General features: G+C 40.1%; 1 protein-coding gene across 1 annotated transcript in view; it reads left to right on the forward strand.

The window, feature by feature from the left end:
• LOC138630742 (astrotactin-2-like) overlaps window positions 1-21980 on the forward strand; it is a 231177-nt gene that overhangs the window by 52916 nt on the left and 156281 nt on the right. Inside the window, exon 3 of the mRNA XM_069715244.1 lies at window positions 15659-16085. Within this exon, the coding sequence (XP_069571345.1) occupies window positions 15659-16085 (427 nt within the window). The remainder of the gene's footprint in view (window positions 1-15658; window positions 16086-21980) is intronic.

Genomic DNA, 21980 nt, shown 5'->3' on the forward strand with positions numbered 1-21980 from the left:
CTCGTAGCAGTCATAGTATGGCATGTTTACAAGTAAAAGGGAAAAAAATGGATTGCTGCCCTTGAATTCGGTAGTTTACTGTGTGCTATTTTACTTAATTCCTCACCTGAAGAAAATAATCCTGCTGGAGTGGTTAAGTGGATTTTTGCTCCAACACGGAAAGTTTGTCCTTGTCCCCTCTGACAGATCATTACCCGATTCAATAAGAGACAGTACCAAATTCAGGGAGCGTCCCTAGAAATAGACATGGTGCTTTTCTTGAGCATAAACAGGGTTAGTGCATGGAAATACAGCATTGTGTTTCAGTTCCTGATGCACGTGTCCCCATCAGTAGAAAAATAATTAGACCACGTGATTCTGATATCACAGTGCTGCTTTTTACTTTGTGTCTCAATGATTTATGGGCAGTCGAGGTTTAGGAAGGTTTTACAGAAGTCTAGTAATCAAACGCTATGATGGCAGCAAGAAAATGCTGCAGGGTCTAGCCAGAACCCATTTGTTGAATTAATTCAAAACTTAATTTCGAAGGGAACCATTTTGAAATAAATGCAGGAGCTTGAAAATGATTAGTGAACTTTTAAATTGACTTTTCCAAACTCAAATTCAGTTTTGTTCACTCACTTCCTTCTTTCATGAGCATAAGAATGATGACTGAAAAAAGCCCCAAAAAAACAGTCCCCTCGTCTGCTGCTGCCAACAACGAGCTAGCACACTTCACTTAGCTAAAGACGAGCCATGTGGCACTGTGCCTTGCTCATTATGTCAGACAATCACCAAGGCTTAACCTCCCCAGGCAATGAAATATTTGCTAATAATATTATTAGATGCAAGTACAGAGTTGGACAGATTTGGCATATTGGCATTCAGCCAGTGTGGGATTGTAGTCTGATAGACATGTAACTTTCACAATTGTATTTGGCTAGTTTGCAGCTGCAGTCTGCCAAGACACAGTACTGTTCCCAAGTTCACACTATACTCACCCACACCCTCAGTGAATGCTGCCATGGGGAATGGCCTCCATTTCAGAATTTCTTGCCTCTATGTCCAGATGGCTTATTATGAGTTTTAGGGGATCCCCAATGTCCCCTATACTCTTTCTGATAATTGAGGTTTTCTGAGGGTCAACCTCATTTGACACACGCGTTTTCTCTGCTCAGTTTTCAACCCGATGCAACTTTTCTCTGGTGTTTCGAGTTTGAAGCCGGTTGAAGGACGACTACGATTCAAGAATCAAGTACACGGTACTTTGTGTGCATTATGTTCGTAATAGATAATTCATGACCGGCACAGGTGTTCAGTAACAGCACACCACATGCTTTTGCTGCTCAAGTAATGCAGCTCACATGAAAACAGCAGTTTGTGTTCTCCTCTTTCTGCAACATGCAGTCACATTGGAGTGACCTCCTCATCCACTGGGACACTCTAAATGTGCCTAGTTGCAGTAGTGGGCTTTGGTGTCCCTATTCCAGGCATACTTCCTTTGGTTGTTGCTGGAAGTCATAGGGGTCTTTTTGAAAGACTGTTTGTCCTCTCATTTGAAACTGTTTTACCTTGTGTGTCCCGACATGGGCTGGAACGAAGAAGAACATGTCAGAAGACTATGTAGAAATTGTTTCAGGGTTTCTTCCTTGTTATTGTTGTCCCTGTATTTTCAGACCACGATTCAGTCTTCACTCCGTCCTTCTGGAACGGCGGCCTGTCAGATTGAAAGGACAGTTTTTTTCCAAACGTGTTCGTCTGCACCCTACCCTCTTGTCCATCAAATCAACCAATAACCCGCTTCACCGCTTTGCTAATTGTTCTTAACCAGAGCAATTAGTGACATGATACACTGTTGAGGGTGATGTTGATTTAATTAGGAAACAAGGAACATGGTGTTTCATAATTTTGTCCTCACAGCCTCGCATCTGCGACGGTTCAATCATTTGGTTCTTGAAAAAACAGTTTATCGTCAAAATGAGCTCGGAATATATGCTATTTTTACAATGTAATTGTAGTAATCATTTTTATTTAATAATGAAGACAGCTATTTTAATCAATGATATTTCATAAGATGCAAGTTATTGATGTAAATGTCTGCAGCCTCTCCATCCAAATCGAGGTACGGTGCGTAAAAGTGCAAAAGAAAATACTTAGTCTTTTTTCTAATGTACATCATCCCGTGTGAACCACCATATTTTTTTTTTTACATTAATCTATGCAGGTATTTTCCCTTCACGCTGAGCATGGAGATGAGTTCAGTAGTACACTTGGGGCAAGTGTAAAAAGGCTAATTTCCTTTAATTAGTCCATAAGGAGGACAAGAGCTTTTGTTACGGACCAGCGTTCACTGTAATCTTCTACAGCAAGTGACACCATATGCGTTAAGGTCAAAGTGTTTTTCTATGTTCTGCTCGGGCCTGGCTCCGCTTCTCACTCCTATCCGTAGGGGAGGGAACCGTACAAGCAGCTCTTCGTGGAAGCTTCCTGGCATGATTCCCACATGTTCTCACACATAGCTGCTCTCTTCCCGGACTTTAGCAGGGTACTAAACACACGGTCAGGTGCTCTGGAGCTGCTTCGAGGACTGTGTGCCACTGCCACGATGGCTTGGGTCCAGGCTTTGGTTGTGACATGAGTGCAGCAAGGAAAGGATTGTTTCATGTTCCGCCGTACAGCCTGAATTAATTGGATGTACCGCGATAGAATCGGATAAAGGGTTCCTTTATGTACTTTTTGTTGTTTAAGAAAAGCCCCAATGGGAGTTTACATTCTTGATGCAGTTATTTGCATATTATAGCAATAATCAAGTGCATTTTAGCCATCTGCATTTTAGATGCTGAGCAAATTATACTAAGTTTCTTCCTCACCCAAACAGACTCCATTAAGGTAGCTACTCAGTCATTATCAGATAAAAAAAACATGCAGTCATACCAACTTGCACCACCAGTAGATATTAATTATTCTCCATGATCAGAAATACAATGACGCACATACAACTTGTAGCCGTGAAACACACATTTACAATTAAATGACCATTTATTTCCTAACATCTATAAATTAATACACTTATGCTTTACCAGGCATTTGATCACAAACATTAGTGTTGTGTTAGTTGTCAAAGTTCAGCTATTCTAACAATTACACCAACAGATGTGAATGTTTCATCAACATGCACATAGAAGATTGCTGTAGGTTTTCCAATCTCAGTAGAAGTGAATTTGCCCACAGATGGCAGAAACTAACTAACGTACAGCTGCTATGCTATACTCCCGTTCTGCTGACGGTATCTGCTGGTCTCATCTGCTGCTGCTGCTACTTTTCTTGGCTATATGTGGTGCTTCATGTTTGGATCCCTGGACTATTTGGCGCTGTCACTCAGCAGCTTGATAATAAAGGCAGGCCCTGGTTTTACTGGACTGACATGATGTCCTTGAGCACATGTAGCTGCTGGATATTCAACTGTGCACAAACCACATCCAGATACAATATTATATGCGTGACCTTTCGGTTTTCTCTTGTTGGGTGTGGAAGCTTTGTGTGCAGCATTGTGTGATGTATCTATGCCTTCTCCACTTGAACTCTATATGTGGGTGAGCGTGTGCTTTCATAGAAACATTGCGAGCCTTTCCCTTTCTGCAAGATTATTCACCATCGCTCGCCGCTTTTAGAATTTAAATGGTTTTGTTGCATCCACACATCCATCCATTTTCAAAGCTGCTTTTTGTGCACAAGGTCCAAAGGGGGTTGGATCTACTGGGAAAAAAAAGCAGTGAATACCCTCAAGAGGTCACCGTTCTTTGACTGAGCTGCTACAGCTAGGCAGACATAGACATATTCAGATTTACACATTTATATCAATCGACAACACAAGTTTCCAAATCATACATTTTCAGCAGTGGTGGTGCTAGAAAGTTTATTTTGGTGGTGTAATGTGGTTGCTTCACTTTACAGCGAGAGGACTTTATTTACGGGGTTTTCCATTAATGTACTGGTCTCAACGATTTATGTTTCTACTTCTAGACTCCTGCCACACACGTGCATACATGCACAGTACCTACTCCACAACAGATTGCCGTTCTCTGTCAAACATGGGGTGAGGTATTCAGCTCAAGGAGATGTAAGGTTCACAGGCTTGCCTACATACCTACACCTCTGAATATAAACTCAGAAGTCTCATAATAATGCCACGGACAGTTCTTCTCCACAGGCAGCGAGCAACAAAAGCAGGTTTGTGCATGATTTTAGCCTGAGAGCCTGAGATCACAAACTCATGCAGCGAGTTAGCAACACCTGGCTTAATGATAGTCAACAATATTCCATTCCATAGTCCTAATCTTATTTGAATGAGCATCGCATAGAGATAACTGTAAGGTGTCCAAATTTCTGACTAAGTAGAGAACAGAGAAAAAATATGGTTATCATTAGAACGCGTTATTAGAAAACAACGCGTCTGTTGTTGTGGTTCAGTGGGACGACATCAAGCATTTCCCCCATGGTTTTGGCCCGTGTTATCTCAGCGTCTATAGCCATCACTGCCAGATTGAAACTTCTCTGCCGATTCCTAAATGTCTGCGAGAGATAGTTTTTGAACAACTGGCTTTCTTGGGCCCTCTTAGAGATGATTGCTGATATCATCCACAGCCATGCTAGCATCCTCAGCATCAACCGTGGGCAGTTCCCTTCCCTTATCTCCTTTCTGCAGCCTTTTCTGGTCCGGGTCAGTGACTACTAGAGTTGTGTGTACACCTTCATGAGACCTATTAGCATCAACTGTATGAGCCCTGTTAGGTTTATAATCACTCTGATTTTGAGGTTTTGACTGAGTCTTCACATATTTATTATGATACGTCTCACTGATAATGCTAAGTTGCCCTCTGGCTGACTGGTCAAAAGTTCAATGCTTGCTCTGCCCATTGGCTAAATCAGATCTACACTACAATTATAAATGGACCACAGAGATTTACTAAGGGTGCTATGGGGGTGCTATTGCTGGCTTCGGGTTAACTGCAGCTGTACTTGATTGTCAGCTGTGTTTGTGCCACTTGATGTGGAAATTCTTTTAGTTGCATATGCGGAAATGTAATTTGGGCTGTATATATATCTGTATGAAAGAAAGTTATTGTACTAAATATGCTCCATGTCCTTCGAAAAATCCTATTCTATTCTATTCTATTCTATTCTATTCTATTCTATTCTATTCTATTCTATTCTATTCTATTCTATTCTATTCTATATCGCCTGTGTATCAATTCAGAGAACAATCCCAGACACAAATATGTGCTGATGCCCACCACATACACAATCCAACGATCAGCTAGTGCTGTGCAAGTGCTTGAAAACACAAACATTTGTAACAGAGCTCTATTAGACTGGACAAATGTCGTGACCGAAGTTAAGTAGGTCTTTTCACATTACTGGCTCTAGTGCAAGTAAAAGGGGAAGGATGCTATTTATAGTTTACCTTTGGAGTGACAAAACTCAAGTCGCTGCACCCCCATCTTTGTTTAGTTTTTTTCCCTTTTTCTTCTGCCCATCCACTCACCGTCTGTCTGTCTGTTCTGTTGCCTGGGTAACAGTTACTGATGGAGACCAGGAGTTCGGGGAACAAAAGAAAAGTGTTGCTGAAGAGAGGATTATTGAATAACCTTGTTCATGTATGTTCTCTTGTAATTGGGTAATTTTGAAGCGCTAATGTGGAGATGTACATAATTGTGGACAAGAGCTGTATTGAGATTATGACAATTTTACATGTCCACTTAAAAAATGGCAAACTGTAAATAAAATGGCTTACAAAAATAACAGTAGTTTGAGTTCCATTATAATTTCTTTCTAAATCGAATAGCTGCAGGGACAAATTTGGAAATAAATATCCACAAACTGAAAGCCTGTCTCTGTTTTTGCAACTGAAGATGCAATCTCCAATTTGAAGACCTGGTCTGAATGACCTTATGCAGTTTTTGTGCATCAGTGGTTCTAAACTGGTCTGACTAAAGCTTAATAAAATCAAGGGGCAGACTTACCTTGAGCTACACAAATATATGCTTTTCAAACAAGTTGACGCTGGTGATGCTCATCAAGTGTCAAGAATGTTTACTGAACCATATAAAATATGAAATAAAAGGGCAGAGTTATTTTAAATTAAATACAAGCGCAGACTTTTAATCAGAGTTTATTAGTGATGTGAAGACGTTAGTTTTGGCCTGCACTGACAACGCTGGCAGCAAATGGTCACTGCATGTGTGTTGTATAAGGGTAAACGTATGTTCTTCAAATAAAGTGTAGCAGCAGAAATTTTGTAGACTTCCAAGTTAAAGTTTGACTTTTATTTCCCCTCAACATATTATTAATCTATTTATCTTTTTCACAAGCCCACTAAAAAGCTTTTTCCGAGCCATTGGTCTACATCATGTTACAATACCGTGATGGTTTAAACCCTTTGGGATTGTCAAAGTGATAATTATACATTTTCTATTGGATATTTTTAACTTCACTTTTGTCTTTAATGCTTCATTACCATGTGAACATATTCAACCCCTTTACTTTGAAGCACAGAAATGCATTCACAGCTCAAATCTCCATCTAATCAGCAGTATATGTTTTGGTATTTGTTCCCTTATTTTTTTTATTTCACACACTGTTTGTTTAGTCTTTTCTTCAAGGTCAAAGTAAGCAATCTTTAGGGTTTTAAAACTAGCTGACACTCATTGCTCACAAATTAGTTTCCGTCATTGAAATGTCTTTTTTTAATGTTAATGCATCACTTCAAAGATATTTACTGTTAGAAATTAGACCATGTTCACCGCTTATCTCAAGGGAACACCACCAAGCTTCTACCTTAAGCTTGCAGATGAGCATTCTTTTAATCTCCTCACCGGCTTCTATTTCTCACTATTGATTCATCCCAATTCTTGCTGTTCTTTTAATGGTCCCTTGAAGCCCAGTGATTAAAGTCTCGGGGAAATTTCCCATTAATGTATATTTGAAGTGCTTATTTTCCTTCCCCTTAGTGCTAATGATAGCAGATGTGTTTTGCTAGAAGCCCTTAATGACTCAAGCACCAATTGGGAACATCTGTGCCAATTGAATTGGGATTGGACGTTTTATTCAGACCTTTGTCATCTATTAGAATATTGAAGACAATCTCAATTTACACGTTTTCACGACCGGGTTATGTATTTCTATCTGCTGTATCTCCCCCTGCTCCTATGCCAGATTTAAAGAGAAAGTCCCTACATAGTCACATGTTTTAACCCCAGACAGTGGGTCACAAGTGTCAAAATGAACTCTTTATACAACATGAAATATGTTTTGTGGAGCTGCCATTGGACTGAGGAGACATTGTTGTGATATGTGGAGCAGGGGGAGAGACCAGAGATACGGGGTTTGAGGGGAAGGTAAGGCAAAAGTGAGTTTTTGATTGCATCTGGCACAAATGGACAAAGACTACCTTCCCCTTCAGCGGCTGGCGCTCGCTGACAGGTCTACTCTCAGAAGCCGTTGTGGTAACACTTGGCCGACAGCTGCAGATACAAATAAAGGCCTCACTTCAAGCTAAACGACAGGGAATATAACAAGGGCTGAGGCCCCAGCTGCCTCTGTTAGGAGTACACGGGCACAAGCACATACTAACACATGAACACACCTATAATCACACAGCTCCATTGCACCCGCCAGCTTTCAAGTCAACAATATTTATTTCTCTAGCAGAGAGCAAAGTCATTCACTTCACAGATGTATTCTTGTGTTTATTCTGTATTCTGTTAAATACCACACAATTGAACCTGAAAGCACCACAAAGCTAACTGAGTAAACCTTGCAACCCTTGAAAAACATGTTGTTTTTTTAAAAAATGGCCCTACAAGCCAAAAAGGGAAACCAAATGTCTATGGGTGTCCACCGTTATTTTCCCACACGCTGCTCTTTACAAATATGCACCATTGTCCACACTCCGATGCCTGTATCTTTACAAAAGCAAAAATCCATTCTCTGCCCCTTTCACTTGTCAGCTCTCGCCTTTTTCTCAATCAAAGTCGCCCCGAGGGCCTCATTGTCCAGACCCTCGTATTGCCTTGTTATCAACAGCTGTAGAAAGCTTGTATTGGTCCCCTGTGACACCACCGCAAATATTGGCATTACCTTTCTAATCACATTTCTTTCTCTAAAATGCCACAGTGGGATGGCATATGTGCGTACAGTTGGCTTACACTGCCTAACTCTGAAGATATTATTTATTTATAATAAAAGACAATGAACGAGCCATAATGTGGTTGTGTGTGAGTAGGGGCGGGCACTGCAGTCTCTTCTTTTCCACCAGTACTAATTTGCCACAGTAATGAGCAAGCAGTGGTGCATGGTCATCAGGCAATTATATTTGGTTACCATGCAAACAGTGAGCATCACGGGATATTATTATCCTGAGAAATATACCCAGGATCCATAACAGTGCTGTTGAAATGCCGGCTATTATTTAAATGCAGAGCCTTTTTCTTTTTCAACACGTGTGATTTTCAAATGCAAAAGGTTTTTCCTCCAGGGATGAACTCATGGATAGAATATGTATGCTTTCACGCATCTATTTTCTTCCAATATTCAATTGCCTATTTCTATAAATGTTTTGTTTTTATTAATATTTTTTCCCAACGGGACATGAATTTCAGATTTGTTTGAATAAATTAAATATTATTAAGTTGCTTATGCGACAATTTCCTTGTCCTATATTTTTCCTCGCTCTTACCGGCACCTGGTACTAATGCATTATAATGGCAGTATGTATAGTTTAGTACCATGTCATCCACTCAGAAATCATTGTTACCATCATTTTCAAGAAGTCATAGTCAAATTTCACCGCAAAGGAAACAGTGTTCTTCTGATGTCCAGAATTTAACAAAAGTAAATGTAGTGTTTACATTTTATAACTAAGATTTGCTATTGCACTGTGGGTAAACTGTATATTACATTGAACAAGATCTGCCATCAGATAATTCATTTGATGTATGGCGAGACTAAATGTGGAAAATAATGTATTTTCTGTGAACAAAACTTTTTGAACAGAACCTTAGAAAGAAAAAAAAAGGAAAAAAGAAAGAATAATGACTTGGCTCTGCATGTGTTGCATATGTATAAAGAACTTCCCCTGCAGACCTGAGATGTCATTTATCTTTGTAATCTATGGTATGGCTGCAGACTTCATCCTTCACTGTAGGTCCTGAGTTTCGAACCCCTGAAACAGACTTATTGTTCATGTGGCTGAGAGAGTAAAGTGGTGGGTGTAGGTCATTGGTTGAAGCAAGAAAAAGCCTGGGAGAAAGGTATTGGGTGGGCGGGAGCAGCAGACCAGCACATCAGCCCTAATTATCTGTTACAATTCACAAAGCTAGGGCTCAAGGTAGAATTATATGCCCTCAAATAGTTCCCCTTGTGTGATAGAGCATTGTGGCATGTAAAAAAAGGGGGGGCGGGGTAGAGAGGTGGTGTGATGACCAAAGACGATGGGAAAGGGGATGGCAAGAGAATGACAGAAACGTGTATTGGTTCCCATGGCGAGAGGGACAAACTGGAAAGGTCGACCTGGTGCTTTCCAGTTAAGCGGTTGGAGATTTTAATCCAGTTTTCAATCACAATATAATCCGATTTTATGATTAGGCAGGGGCTTTTGGTCATTTGGTAATTTCTCTAGTGATTTGTGGACTTTTAAAATGAATTTTAGTTTGTTTGGAACAGATTATTTTGCCTCCATCAAATAAACTAACATGTGGATTGAGACATAAAACATACAATACTTTTGCATAGACCTCTTGAAAATATGTCCCTTTTCAAATATATTTCTCAACAATGCACAATAGCCAATGCATCAATGCAGTAGTGGAGAAGAGGTGCCAAATGAGCCGGTTCTAGTATGTATTGTAGACATTGAATAACAAAACCGCTGCTGAGACCCACTCGGACTTGTGGAGTAATGGAGTCAGTCATTGAATGAATCAATGACCAAATGAGACAGGCAGCTGTTGCCTTCATCAAGATGCCGTCAATGGAAATTTCTACAAAATAACCTTCCATCCTACTGTGCTAAAAGCAAGCTCATGTAAAGCCAATCGTAAAATCTAGCTGTGCCGTGTGTTCATCAGGGATCTGAGACCGGACTAGTAGCACTTCTCCATCTACCCAGGTAATGAGCAGGCATGGTTTCTTCAAGGTGAATTAGCAGAGTGGAAACATTAACCAGAGAGCCAAGCCCTGTCATTCACGCTGCGACTTCTAGTTGGACAGAGAGCATGGAGAGCAGATGCTCGGGCACATGCCACTTTAACTTCCTGCTGGGAGAAAGGGATAGGACAAACAGATACAGCACTGACAGGAGGAAAGGTAAGAGAGTGTGGGAGGTTGACAAATAAAAGATGGTGACAGAAAAGAGTGAGTGAGAGAGAAAGAATGTGGTTCTGCCTTGAAGGTCTTTGCCTGACGCACAATGACGGGAACACAGAAACAGACCATTGAAGGCAGAGATGTGACGGTGTTTGTGTACATTTGGCTGCGCTAGCTTGCATTGGTATCCAAGGCCTCTTGGTATATCACCCGAGTGTCAGCGGTTAAAATTTTTTCTGATTGAATGATGATTTGACTAATCTCAATTAAGCACACTTAAGATTGCTGCAGTCCACTCTGAAACAGGAGGTGAATGGTTACTGGGGTTCAGTGAGCCGTAGCGTCCACTGTGCACAGATGGTGGCTAAACCAGAGAGCATGTGTTGGCTCAGAGTCATGTTGTTTCGCTGCATCAGGAAGTGTATTAGGATAATAAGGGAGTTATAATTGTCAATGACATGCAGAAGTCTTTATTTGCCCACAAACTGAGGCTCTACAGCAGCTATAGAGGATCAATGAAGCTCATCATTAAACTCCCTGACTGTTAAAGAGTGATATGGTTTGAGGGCGGGATTGAGTGAGGCTTTCATGAATATAATGTATGTCAATGGACAATGGAAACATAATGCTACAACATGGGTTTATAGTGTGGTCAACAATATAAACACCACCATGTCTTCAAATATGGCACGGACATTCACTCGGACTCAAAGATGGATCGATTTTGGTGATTAAAGGTCAGAGGTCAATTTTGAATTGTTAACATTACTCCTGGGGGTCCATTTAGAGACGGTGGCGATTGTATAGATCTTCTGGGCTGTCACGACTGAAGATGTCTGAAGCCTCCACTTTTTCAAATTTATAGCCTCTTTGCAACAGCATCAATATGATTTTGAACAGATATGGATGTAAACTACAACTTGAGCGGTTGACAGAGACATATAACAGTGAGATGCTAATTCTAGCCAGAACAGAAAATTTGACAAAGCATCTGCCTCAACATCTGCTATCGTAGACTTATTTTTTTCTATGAACGGTCCAGAGAGAATTGACACATCTGAGAGAAACATGGTGACAGTGCTATTTCTGTCCTCAAAAGAAGCAATGATATCCAAATCAGAGATTAGATACAACAGCAGAAATAAATATGCGGAGAGAAAATAACAGTGAAACACCTACACAAATACACTCAAGATGTTGCTACAATTTCTGGTAGTTATCTGCATGCTTAAATGTGTAAATCTGACCGACATGCACAAACATAAAGTAAACGTGGACGTGTACATTTTGCAAGATAGCCAAACTGTCAAAAAAGTAGCTCCAACACAATGAGCACATAGTACAACATATAAGACAACTATATAGCTGATTCGACACCAATGTCTCTCAGGAAATATAAAGGTGGCTATCACACTGTACTGATGCTATAAGAAAAGACGAGGGCTCAGCAGGAAATTGCACCGGAAATAGCTGATGCAAATAATTATATTTCCTCTTTATATGGATATAGTTTCTGTCATCACTGTTAAAGAGACTGACAGGTGAAATTAAACAAAAACCAGCAATATATGGCTTATTTGAATGCCTACCAAAACCCCAACTGTGCATATCGCTGCCTCTTTCATTAGCTCACTCTGGGGGCTATCTGCAATTAATCAATGATTAAATATCTTTCATTTGCACTTGCTTCAATCAAGCTTAATGATCAAGTCTAATGAGGTTTTTCTTTCTCCTACTTAAAGTATAAAGTCTACCATCTCCATATTCAAGTGTGCATGTAGACAATGACTGTTGACCATATGTAGTTCTGTATGCTTTCAATATAACACAAAAAAATGAAAACTTGCATGATGAGGAATTGAAGTTATACCTTAACATGCTGTTTTAAAGGGCAATTTATGGGAGCATCTAAAATCCTATTCATGTTTTAAAGAGAAAAAAGAAAAAAAAAGAAGAAGCCAGAATGAACAAATTGAAGCCATTTTAATTGCACAGCAGTTTGTCTCAGCCAGCCCTCTAAACACATCCTATTTGTTCTGTAAAACTTCCCCAGTGGCAGCCTGATTTCATAATTTTGTAAACTCTAAAACTCTTCTGTGTGAGTCAGACCTTTGTGACTTTCCACCCCTTTTAGATACATTCTGGCTGTCATTGATTGTTATTGCTATATAACGACTAAATAATATGCTAATCTGCTCCTGTCCTTCTCCTTTTGCAGTATAAAGATAACTGTAATGGTGAAACCAGTGTAATAGTTGAGTCTCAGTGTTTTCCTGGTAATACGTTGACTGGCAAAAATGGTTTGCAAAATTGTTCAATAATTCAGTGCTGGTGTTTGTATCCATATTCCATTCAATCTGTAAACGAATGAGGATGAGGAGTAAGTGAGGGGGGAAGAAACGGTGGAAAGCAAGCTTGGCAGGGGAGTGTGAAAGGAAGGAAAGGAACATGATCTAGGTCGCGTAGAGGAAAGGGGGAAAAGGGGAAAAGGCGAATGGGGGGTTAGGGGAAGATAAAAACCATGGACAACAGCAAGAAGACTAATGGGAAGTTAATGGAAGAGGGTTCAGAAAGGAAAATCAAAACGAGAGAATGAAATAGACTAATTTAAAATCATGTAGGACATGTAAGCATTATGGAGGAACAGGAATGCAAAGTAAGGAAACATAATCATGGACTGCAGTAAACCAATACTAGACAAGAGAGTGGAATTATGGAGCTTCCAGCCACTCTCCTCCCCGTAAAGTCACTGAGGACTAAAGCTGCAGGGATTTGTAAGGTCTGAAGATGAACAGAAAACCCATTTTCCCTCATGGCTACTTCTGCCACTGTGAATTTATATGGCTGTTGCACTGAGGAGTGGAAGAAAGACGTGATCAAACATGAAGGGGAATGGAGACTGAGCGACACACGGTAATCGAGAGCGAGGGAGAACAAAAAGTGAGAACAGTGGGAAGTCTCCAGGAAAACACTGAGATATGATACGGGGAAAGGAAATTTGAGAGAAATGAATTAGGAAGGTAGAAGACATGAAAGATAAGCTCTTAAGGGCACTGATGTAACAGAGACAGAGTTAAGATAACAGAGATATAAAAAGACAAAAGCTGACTTGTGGTATATACCGCATTGCTTATTAGGACAGCAGTTCTACTTCAAGGTTTTAGACATTTTCTAATTTGACTTGCATAATCAGTCTGCAGTTTTGAATTTAAATGTGGGGTAATTATGTTTTTAAAAATCTGAAATATTTTCCACGGCTTGTTGCAATTGCAAAGGCTGTAATTACTTTACATTTTCATGAAAAATTGGACAATTACTGCTCTCCAGTGACATGTTAAAACAGTTCTGAGATGAATAGAGGCATCGTATTTCATTCTTATGCTTGAGAGGCGACAGTTTATCCCTTTTACTTCCATTTTCCGTCATCATTTTTTAGTTGTGCTGCAGAGCCATGCCATATCTCTCCATTATCACTGTTCCTGAAATGAAACAAGCCTTCACACTGTTTTTGCTGTTCTTCAGGAGGAACTAATTTAGAAGTGCAGGCTAAGGGGCGAGTTGGTGTGACTGCGTTTCTGCAAAGCTGCCACCCTATTGGAGATTAATGGACAAGTTTGTCCGTGGCACTAGTCCTCTCTGAGCTGCCTTGCCTCTCAGCATATTTGATTTATGGACACCCAGCAGTGCATGAGTTATAATTTGAAAGGGGTTTGTTTTTCTTCATGAAGATGGAATTTTAAATGTTGTGATGAATGAACTCTTTGTGGGTTTTATTTATTTTTCTGTCGTGATGTAGTTTGTGCGTGTGCGTGTGTCTGCCTGCATCCGTTTGTGCGCACCCTTTCCCCGTGTGTCCCTCTGGCAATTTGTGCATGCATATAATTTTGTGAATATAGCCACATCGTTAAATATGTACTTGCAAAAGTGCTGACTCTGCGTTCTCTGTCTGACATTACATATACATCACCCTTAGGTTGCTATGTCTTGCTGAATCCAATACCACGTCTCACCTATTGGATGCCGTTGTGAAAAATCAAAGAATGAGTCATGCCCTCGCTTTCTTTCCACCACCCTGTCTGTGCATATAGATTTACTTTATCATCCAACCACTGCATGTATGGCAGGGTGTTTGATGTGTCTGTGATGGTCAGATATTGAATGAACCGCAGAGATTTGTGACGCTCCTTGGTGAATTTATAAGGGCTTTGGGAAGAAAGAGAGGGTAAAATGGGCTAACAAGCGCGGCGCATCGATGTGTGTGACACTCCGAAGATCGGAGTCCATATGCAGCGATGCTACAAATCAAATCATTTCTGCCTGTGTGTATGTGTTAGTGAGACTTTACATAAGGACTGGAAACAATAACAGGAACACTGACGCAGTATAACGGTGTTGCATCATTTGCAAATCATATGATGATTAGATTAGTATTAAGAAGTGCAGACTCAACTGTGTGGTCATTTTTCTGCTTTTAGTTTATGATATTATGAATTCTATGTGCAGCTGTATGTGTGGCTACACATTCAGATGTTAGCAAGCTGCTAACAAAGCACCAATCTAAAATCTGTGATGTGCTGAAAACTAATTCCATAATGTGTGAAAGTCCTTTTATGTGTGTGTGGTAATGAATGTTTGTCTGTATCCTTCCTATCTACTTGCTTCAGGGCCGTGCTGTTTCATTCTTCTTTCCTCTTTTCCTGGATAAACCCACAAATACGTTTGATCCTCATCGACTTCCTTTGTCTCGTGTAAAGACTCACAAGATATGACATAAAAACTTCATGAAGACTTTGAAGTCATCGAATCATCATTCCTAACACTGCTATAAATTGGAATTATATTGTGTTATATGTGTGTGACACATGGTTGTTATATTTTTTTGCCTACTTGCCCATTCTCCACAATGATGCAGGGTTCTCATTATTTTCAAGGTTTTTTTCTTTTGTATGTAATGAATCGTTTGGAGTGTTTTGACCACTGCACTTGTATAGTTGAGGCACAAATGAGCTGGTCTCGTTAGTACCCTGTTAACAGCCTCCTGGTGCTTTGAGAACTCTCATGTCAAAGTGCTGATTGCCAGACCTCTTTTAATAGCCAGCAAATGGTGCTAATTGGCATTCAACCTAACGAACTGCCACTGTGGCGGTGATTGTAATTGTTACTGTAAGAGGTAGAGTTCTCCTTTTGTTTCACTATTTGTATTGTTGTTCCCAGTGTGAAATATCAACGCAAGAGTTTTTGTCCTTGAGAGACGTTGTCCTCGTATACTTTCCTCTCAATCGGTCTCCGTCTCTTTTCTTTTGCTTTTCTTCAGGGAGGCCTCATCGCCCTCCTCCTCCTGATTCTCCTCTTCACCCTCGTGCTGTATACCCGCCACCGATGGTGCAAGCGTCGCCGTATCCCCCAAAAGAGCGCCAGCACCGAGGCCACCCACGAGATCCACTACATCCCATCGGTTCTGCTCGGACCGCAGGGCCGCGACAGCTACCGGGGCTCCCGAGGAACCCACCAGCACAGCAGCTCCGGCATCGGGATGCCCATTCGCGAGACCCCGATTCTTGACGATTACGACTGTGATGAGGACGACCAAGTTGGGCACTCGCTTAACTCCACCCCCAACCAGCTCCACAAGATGAATGATGGGAAGGTCCTGGATGACTACGGAGTTAACGTTGGCATCGGAGGACACACGGACATGATGTGCAAGGACGACGATATTAAGCATAATTTTGAAAAACAAGGTAAGTTGCTTGCGGAAATATGGATTTCGCATGCATAACATTTTTATTAATTATGTGATAGCCGTAAAATTCCCTGCATGATGTTGGTTTTCTTTGTCATGCAGCCTCAAGCAGCATAAAAAAACAAAACATCGGAGGTGTCATAGAAAATCTGTTGCGCTCAGTGGCCGCTGTGCTGCTCCTGTGTGTGTGTTTTGTACATCCGTGGAGGCTCTCGTTTGCCAGGTCCTCCGCCAGTCTGAACAGCTCACTTTGGCTCAGGCCAGCCCACCCATGTCCTTCGCAGCACAACGTGTACTGCTTATATTTTGTCAACAATAAGCAGTTTTGTAAGAGTCACGGCACATTTGCGGTGTTTAATAACAAAGTCAGTATTCTGTGAGTCCGAATTTTAACTCCTGTTTCCCTCTGAAACGTTACCAGCAGGGAAACCACACTCCTGCATGCACACCGCTCCTTCCTCTGCTCTCCTGCAATAGCCGTCGACTCTGCAAGTCGAACACTAATGCAATGCAGTGTCATTTTAATTTAATGTAATGCACAAGGGTCAAGTGACAGGGGCCGTCGGTTGAGTCAATTAGATGCTAAGGTGTGTCAGTAGGTGGCCTGTTGACCTTTGCTAAACACAGTAAGGGGTCTCCACTTCAAGCAAGGAAAAAAAAACCATCTTGCCATTAGCAACAAAAGTACTGACTCTTGAAAATTGTCTGCAGTAAGGATGTTAAAACAGTGTAATCTCAGGCTATGTAGAAGCATTTGTTGATATCATATCCTGTTGAACCCCAGGTGCTCCTCTGCCAAGTTGGACTTTAATAATTGAAGGGTGCTGACTGAGTTGGAGGCTACCCTGGTTATTCATGTCGTACTGAATTATGCATAAGTTTGTGGGAATGCCCTCTTGCTCCCACAGTATTTATCACTTAACACAACTGTATTTGCACAAGCTGTTGGAGGCAGACTCTTCACACTTGTGCTGAAAAACAGGAAAATATAATTCTAATTTTAAATTGTTTTTGTGGTGGAAATAGTGGAGCTCATTAAGTCTACGAGAAGAAACCTTAGAAGACCGTCTGATGTCTTTAACAGAAATACCGACTGATATACTTGATCGAGGAGACTCAGAATCTGCCCTAAGTCTTAGTTAATGTTGTCCCATAAATTTGTTTTACATTTCCACAGAAGAAGAAACATCCTTCTAATTATTGAAAAACCAAAGACTCATAACAGACCTTACGTTTTGTAATATTTGCACCTCCACTCAGAGGATCCTGTCTTGAAGAGCCAATGATCCCCGTTCTCAGGTTTACATTATACCACTTTTATGTACAGTGCTAGTGTATGTTTTAGCTGGAAGGTGTATGGGAAGCCTTTTCAACTTGATTGTTTGCTGTTCCGTTGTATTAGCATTCACAAATTAGTTGAACAGTGGATAAAAATGAATAAAATAATAGAATAGTATATATATTATTTTGTATTCATTTTTGAACAAACCTTATGACTGCAGCTGATAGTGACTCAAAATCAAAAATACAGTTCAGTCTTGACTTAAGGTTTAGATATTTAATGTTCACTCTTAAAGATTGCGTTTCTTTCTCTCTCAATCTCGCTCGTTGAATGTCTTGGATTTACTTCATCAAATTTACAAACAGATTCACTACACGAGTAATCAGCTCACTTAATGCAGTGGCATGCCATATTTATTAATGTCTTATAGGTGAATTAAATGTTTTAGCTGCAAAAATAAAAAGCTATTTGCTCATCAAAATATTACACTTTTATTAGTTTTCCCCCATTATGAATTAGGACGTAGCTATATTTATCAACCCTGTTCTCTGCTGACCTGCTATTTCATCCTTTCTTTTACCGAGCACTCCCGTAAAATTTGAAGCTGCTCTTTGATCTCGCCACACAACAGTTGAAACACTCAATTTCAAATGAAGCAGCCCTTATTTAAAAGGGATTCTGAAAATTATGCAACGAGGTGACGAGAACTTCATTTCATGTCGTGAGTGGAAAAGCAGAATATTGGGATTAGACATGAGCGAGAAGAACGAGAAATAAGCCAGAGCAGATCGAGGTCAAGGCTCTTACTGTCCGAGCCTCTCTCATGAACGCCATTAAGAAGAGAGCCAAGCAAACGGGTTTTAAGCAACAAGATGGAACTTAAACACACACACAGACACACATCAACCACATCAAAACCAGCAGTTAATAAACCCCTGAATGTATTTCTATTAATGCTGAGAAACACACAAATACCATCAACATGTAAACATCTAGAAATAGTCATTTTTATGCTGGAAACCATTTTTTTCAGCCCTTAAAACAATCTGTGTATTGTTGACTAACAACTGATTTACTATTAACACGTTTTACAGTCTAGTTTTCACAAAATATGATACGAGTATCAAGCAATCAATTTTGCCAACTTTCAACTACCAGCTGGAGTGAGATTCAGTTGTCTACTTTTCTTTTTCATAATAATAATTCCCATTTCTTTTAGACACTACGTACCAAATAATTAGATTCTAGTCTGGAAACTGCGAGTCAGCCTCCCTGTCTGGAGTGTAGAAAAGTGCAGGTCAATTAGCGTCGGATCCGGACCGATTCTGTCACCATGTCAGAGAAAATTAATAATTCAGAATAAGTAATGAGGTTAATGTGCACAGCAGCTCTCTCAATTAAAATATGTTTATATCCACGCTCATGCTGCATGATAGCTCAGGTAGTTCAGGGGAGAGAACAGCTGTAAGCAACAACCAGAATATCTGCAGGTTTATAACTACGCATCAAAATCGTAGCAGGAGGAAATATTATTGATAAGCCTCATTAGTAAAGCTTGTTACAGACTCTATTCTAATTGCATTAAAATTGTAAGTCTATGGACATTTTAATTGGTAATATGTGTGAATTTGCAATACAAATTGAATGAGACAAACTCGTACAATATGACAAAACTAAAATGTTAAGCAATCCGAAACTGTATAGCAAAAGTTGTCTTATTTCTTAGTGCGACCTCAATACGATAAAAGTCCGTTTTTTCATCTTTATTTTTGATGGCAGATTTCATCCTCGTGGGCATGGAGGATACCAGTGCTGCACAGATCTGTGAAGAGTTCACACAAACTGAAATAATTTAGCGAACTGTGTTTTGAGAGGTTTGTGCCTCCATAAAAAAAAAATTGAATTCTGTAACGTTTATGGACAGTTATTGAAAAAAAAAGAAAAAAAGCCTGATGTTCAGTCCTTTGTGCAGAGACCTACTTTGGGTGGTTTGTTTTTGCAGTGTGAAACGGGGTCACTCAGCAAACAGCATGACTTGGCAACCATGCAAACACAGTATAATTTAACTGTGAAAATCATAAAATGGTTTTCATCTAATTTTAGGATCTCGCCAAAGAGGGACAATGTCAGTGATTTTGCAAGTAACAAGAAAGTCATGACTTATTTACTTGATCTGCAAGACAAAGTACAGAGTCATTGTTGTCATGCACCACTCGGCAAATTATTGCCATATTAAATAAACCCCTAACACTCAAGGATTTAATTGCCTCTGTACTTTTTGTTGATTGAGAAGGCAGCATAACAATGGTCACAACAACCCATGACGAAGCCAGAAATGGAGACGAACCGCAGAAAATATTCATCCGCCACTTTGAATTAATAGCTGCAGCCTACTAACTTGAATAGTTTCATTCACAAACAAAATGATTAAAAGGCTGGATTGTCAAATATTTAAAATACCAGGTACGTTTTGAGGTCCCGACCTGTTAAATACAGACTCTGAATTAAATGGCTTCCAGGGTTAATGTTCAGATTAGGAGGTTAGGAATGCTAAAACGTTGGATATGAACTCTCACTTCATTTATTAACATCCTCACAAGTTGTGGGGCCAGATTGTATGCGATGTAGGCAATATGACATGTAATGCAGAGTATTACACTTTTTTAATAAAGTGGTCGGATGGTCAGGTTTTTTTTTTTTTTCTTTTGTCCCAATACTTTTCTTGACATATCTTTCAATTTACCATATAAAATCTGGCATTTTCCAAACGATTGCACAGAACGGATTTAATTTGATGTCTCTGCCTTCCCATCTGTACTCTGTATAAAGCAGCAATATTTGAATTCAGGGGCGATTAACTCTCGTTCCATCTGTTCTATGCCGCCTGGCATCCGGAAAGTCTGCAAATACCAGTCATCCTGTTATCTGCTGACAGGTAACCACATTCAACTAGTATTTTCTCCAGGGATTATGACTATGGCTGGCGGGGTTGTGCATGGCATTAGCTTTTGTTACACAGACAGCCTAACAAATGAGGCCTGCCGGTTTCACTTTTCAGCAGGATTCCCACAGCTTTGGGAGTGCATTGGGCATCACGGCCAGTGTAAATCATCCAATGAAAACCTTTGTAGCAGCTGGAAATCTTGTTCTGTGTCGAGCACTGAGGGCACATTTATCACCATCAGACCACCTAACGCCAAAACCCTTCAAACATACCTTTCCTCAGTTTCTAATGTACAGCAGAAATCTGTATCTGTAGCCTGATCTACTTTATATGGGCGTTGAAGGGGTGGACTTGAATTTGGAAAGTTTATTTTGACTTCGGCCTTTACTCTGGGCTTGTTGTCTCAGCTCTGGACTTGACCTTGGACTACTTGGGACTTGTAAAACGAAGACCTTGTCCCACCAGTGCAAAGTCACTCAAATACAATGTGGTCATATTGCTTTTATTTTACCATATTGTCCATCACAACCACATCATATAACAAAATTCTTGATATAAGCTCAAATCTTAGACTAAAGCAGTCCTTCAAATTCTGGTTGTTGCATAGAAAATAAATAATTAAAGACTCGCCATTAAAAGTACTTAATGAAATTTGCTTCATATAGTCCAGAGTCGTCATCAAGATGAGCTATAAAAACTGGCCTGATAAATTATTAATTATCCACAAATGCAGATTTAGGTTGAGAGATTGTCTCGGGACCAGCAGACCATATCATCAGAGACTTTACATTCAGTGTTCTCGTTTTGTGGACTGGAGCCACAACGGCAGAGACCGGAGCTATTGGCGGAGGGTGATGGACAGCTAATGCTGCTAATGCATTGTTTTGGATGGACAACAATATCCTCCCTCTCGGATGAAATGGCATCAGGCCGCAGCTCGATGCATCTGTCTGGAGGACAAAAGGCAATGAGATTGTACTGTGGTTCATTACTGTCAACCATAAAAGCATACATAATTCCCTCCTGGCTGGCATTCTTTCATTGGGTCCTGACAGCACTATGTGTCTAATTTATGGATTGATTAACATTTAGTTTATTGCCTTTATCTATCTTTTTTTTTTTTTCCTATTTTAAATCTCAGCCTTTTTTTTTTTTTTTTTTTTGTGACCCAACAAGTCACTTGTATTTAAGTGTCCACAGAATGCGGAGAGACTGAGATGAATAGCTTGATTCAGAGGACATTATTTTCTCACAATGAAACACAATACAAGGCCTCAGAGTTAAACAACTACTATCAATGCGCACCATTGCTCTGCTGAGGGCATCTTGGCTGGGACCATTGAACTGATCCTCACAATGAGAAGAAGCAATACATCCAATTTTCATGTTGAATGACTCTCGTCAGTCCTATCAAATAGACCCTCCTAAAGAGAGGTTAGCAGCATAGTGCACTCGGGTGCCTGAGTTCATCCGTGACAATAATGATCTTTTTTTTTTCCTTCTGCTGATTGCAGTGCTTCCAACTTATTTACAAGAAGTGATAGAGACAGCAACATTCAAGGTCACCTTATTCTCTAAATTAATTTAATAAGTGAACGAACAAAATTAACTTAATGCTCTATACAATAACTTAGCACAATAGCCACAGTGGACTGAAGGTCACTGCA

This window comes from Brachyistius frenatus, unplaced genomic scaffold, assembly GCF_029030835.1.
Source record: "Brachyistius frenatus isolate BFR_SWC_R1_liver_20210118 unplaced genomic scaffold, ASM2903083v1 Contig_140, whole genome shotgun sequence".
Classification (NCBI taxonomy): domain Eukaryota; kingdom Metazoa; phylum Chordata; class Actinopteri; family Embiotocidae; genus Brachyistius; species Brachyistius frenatus.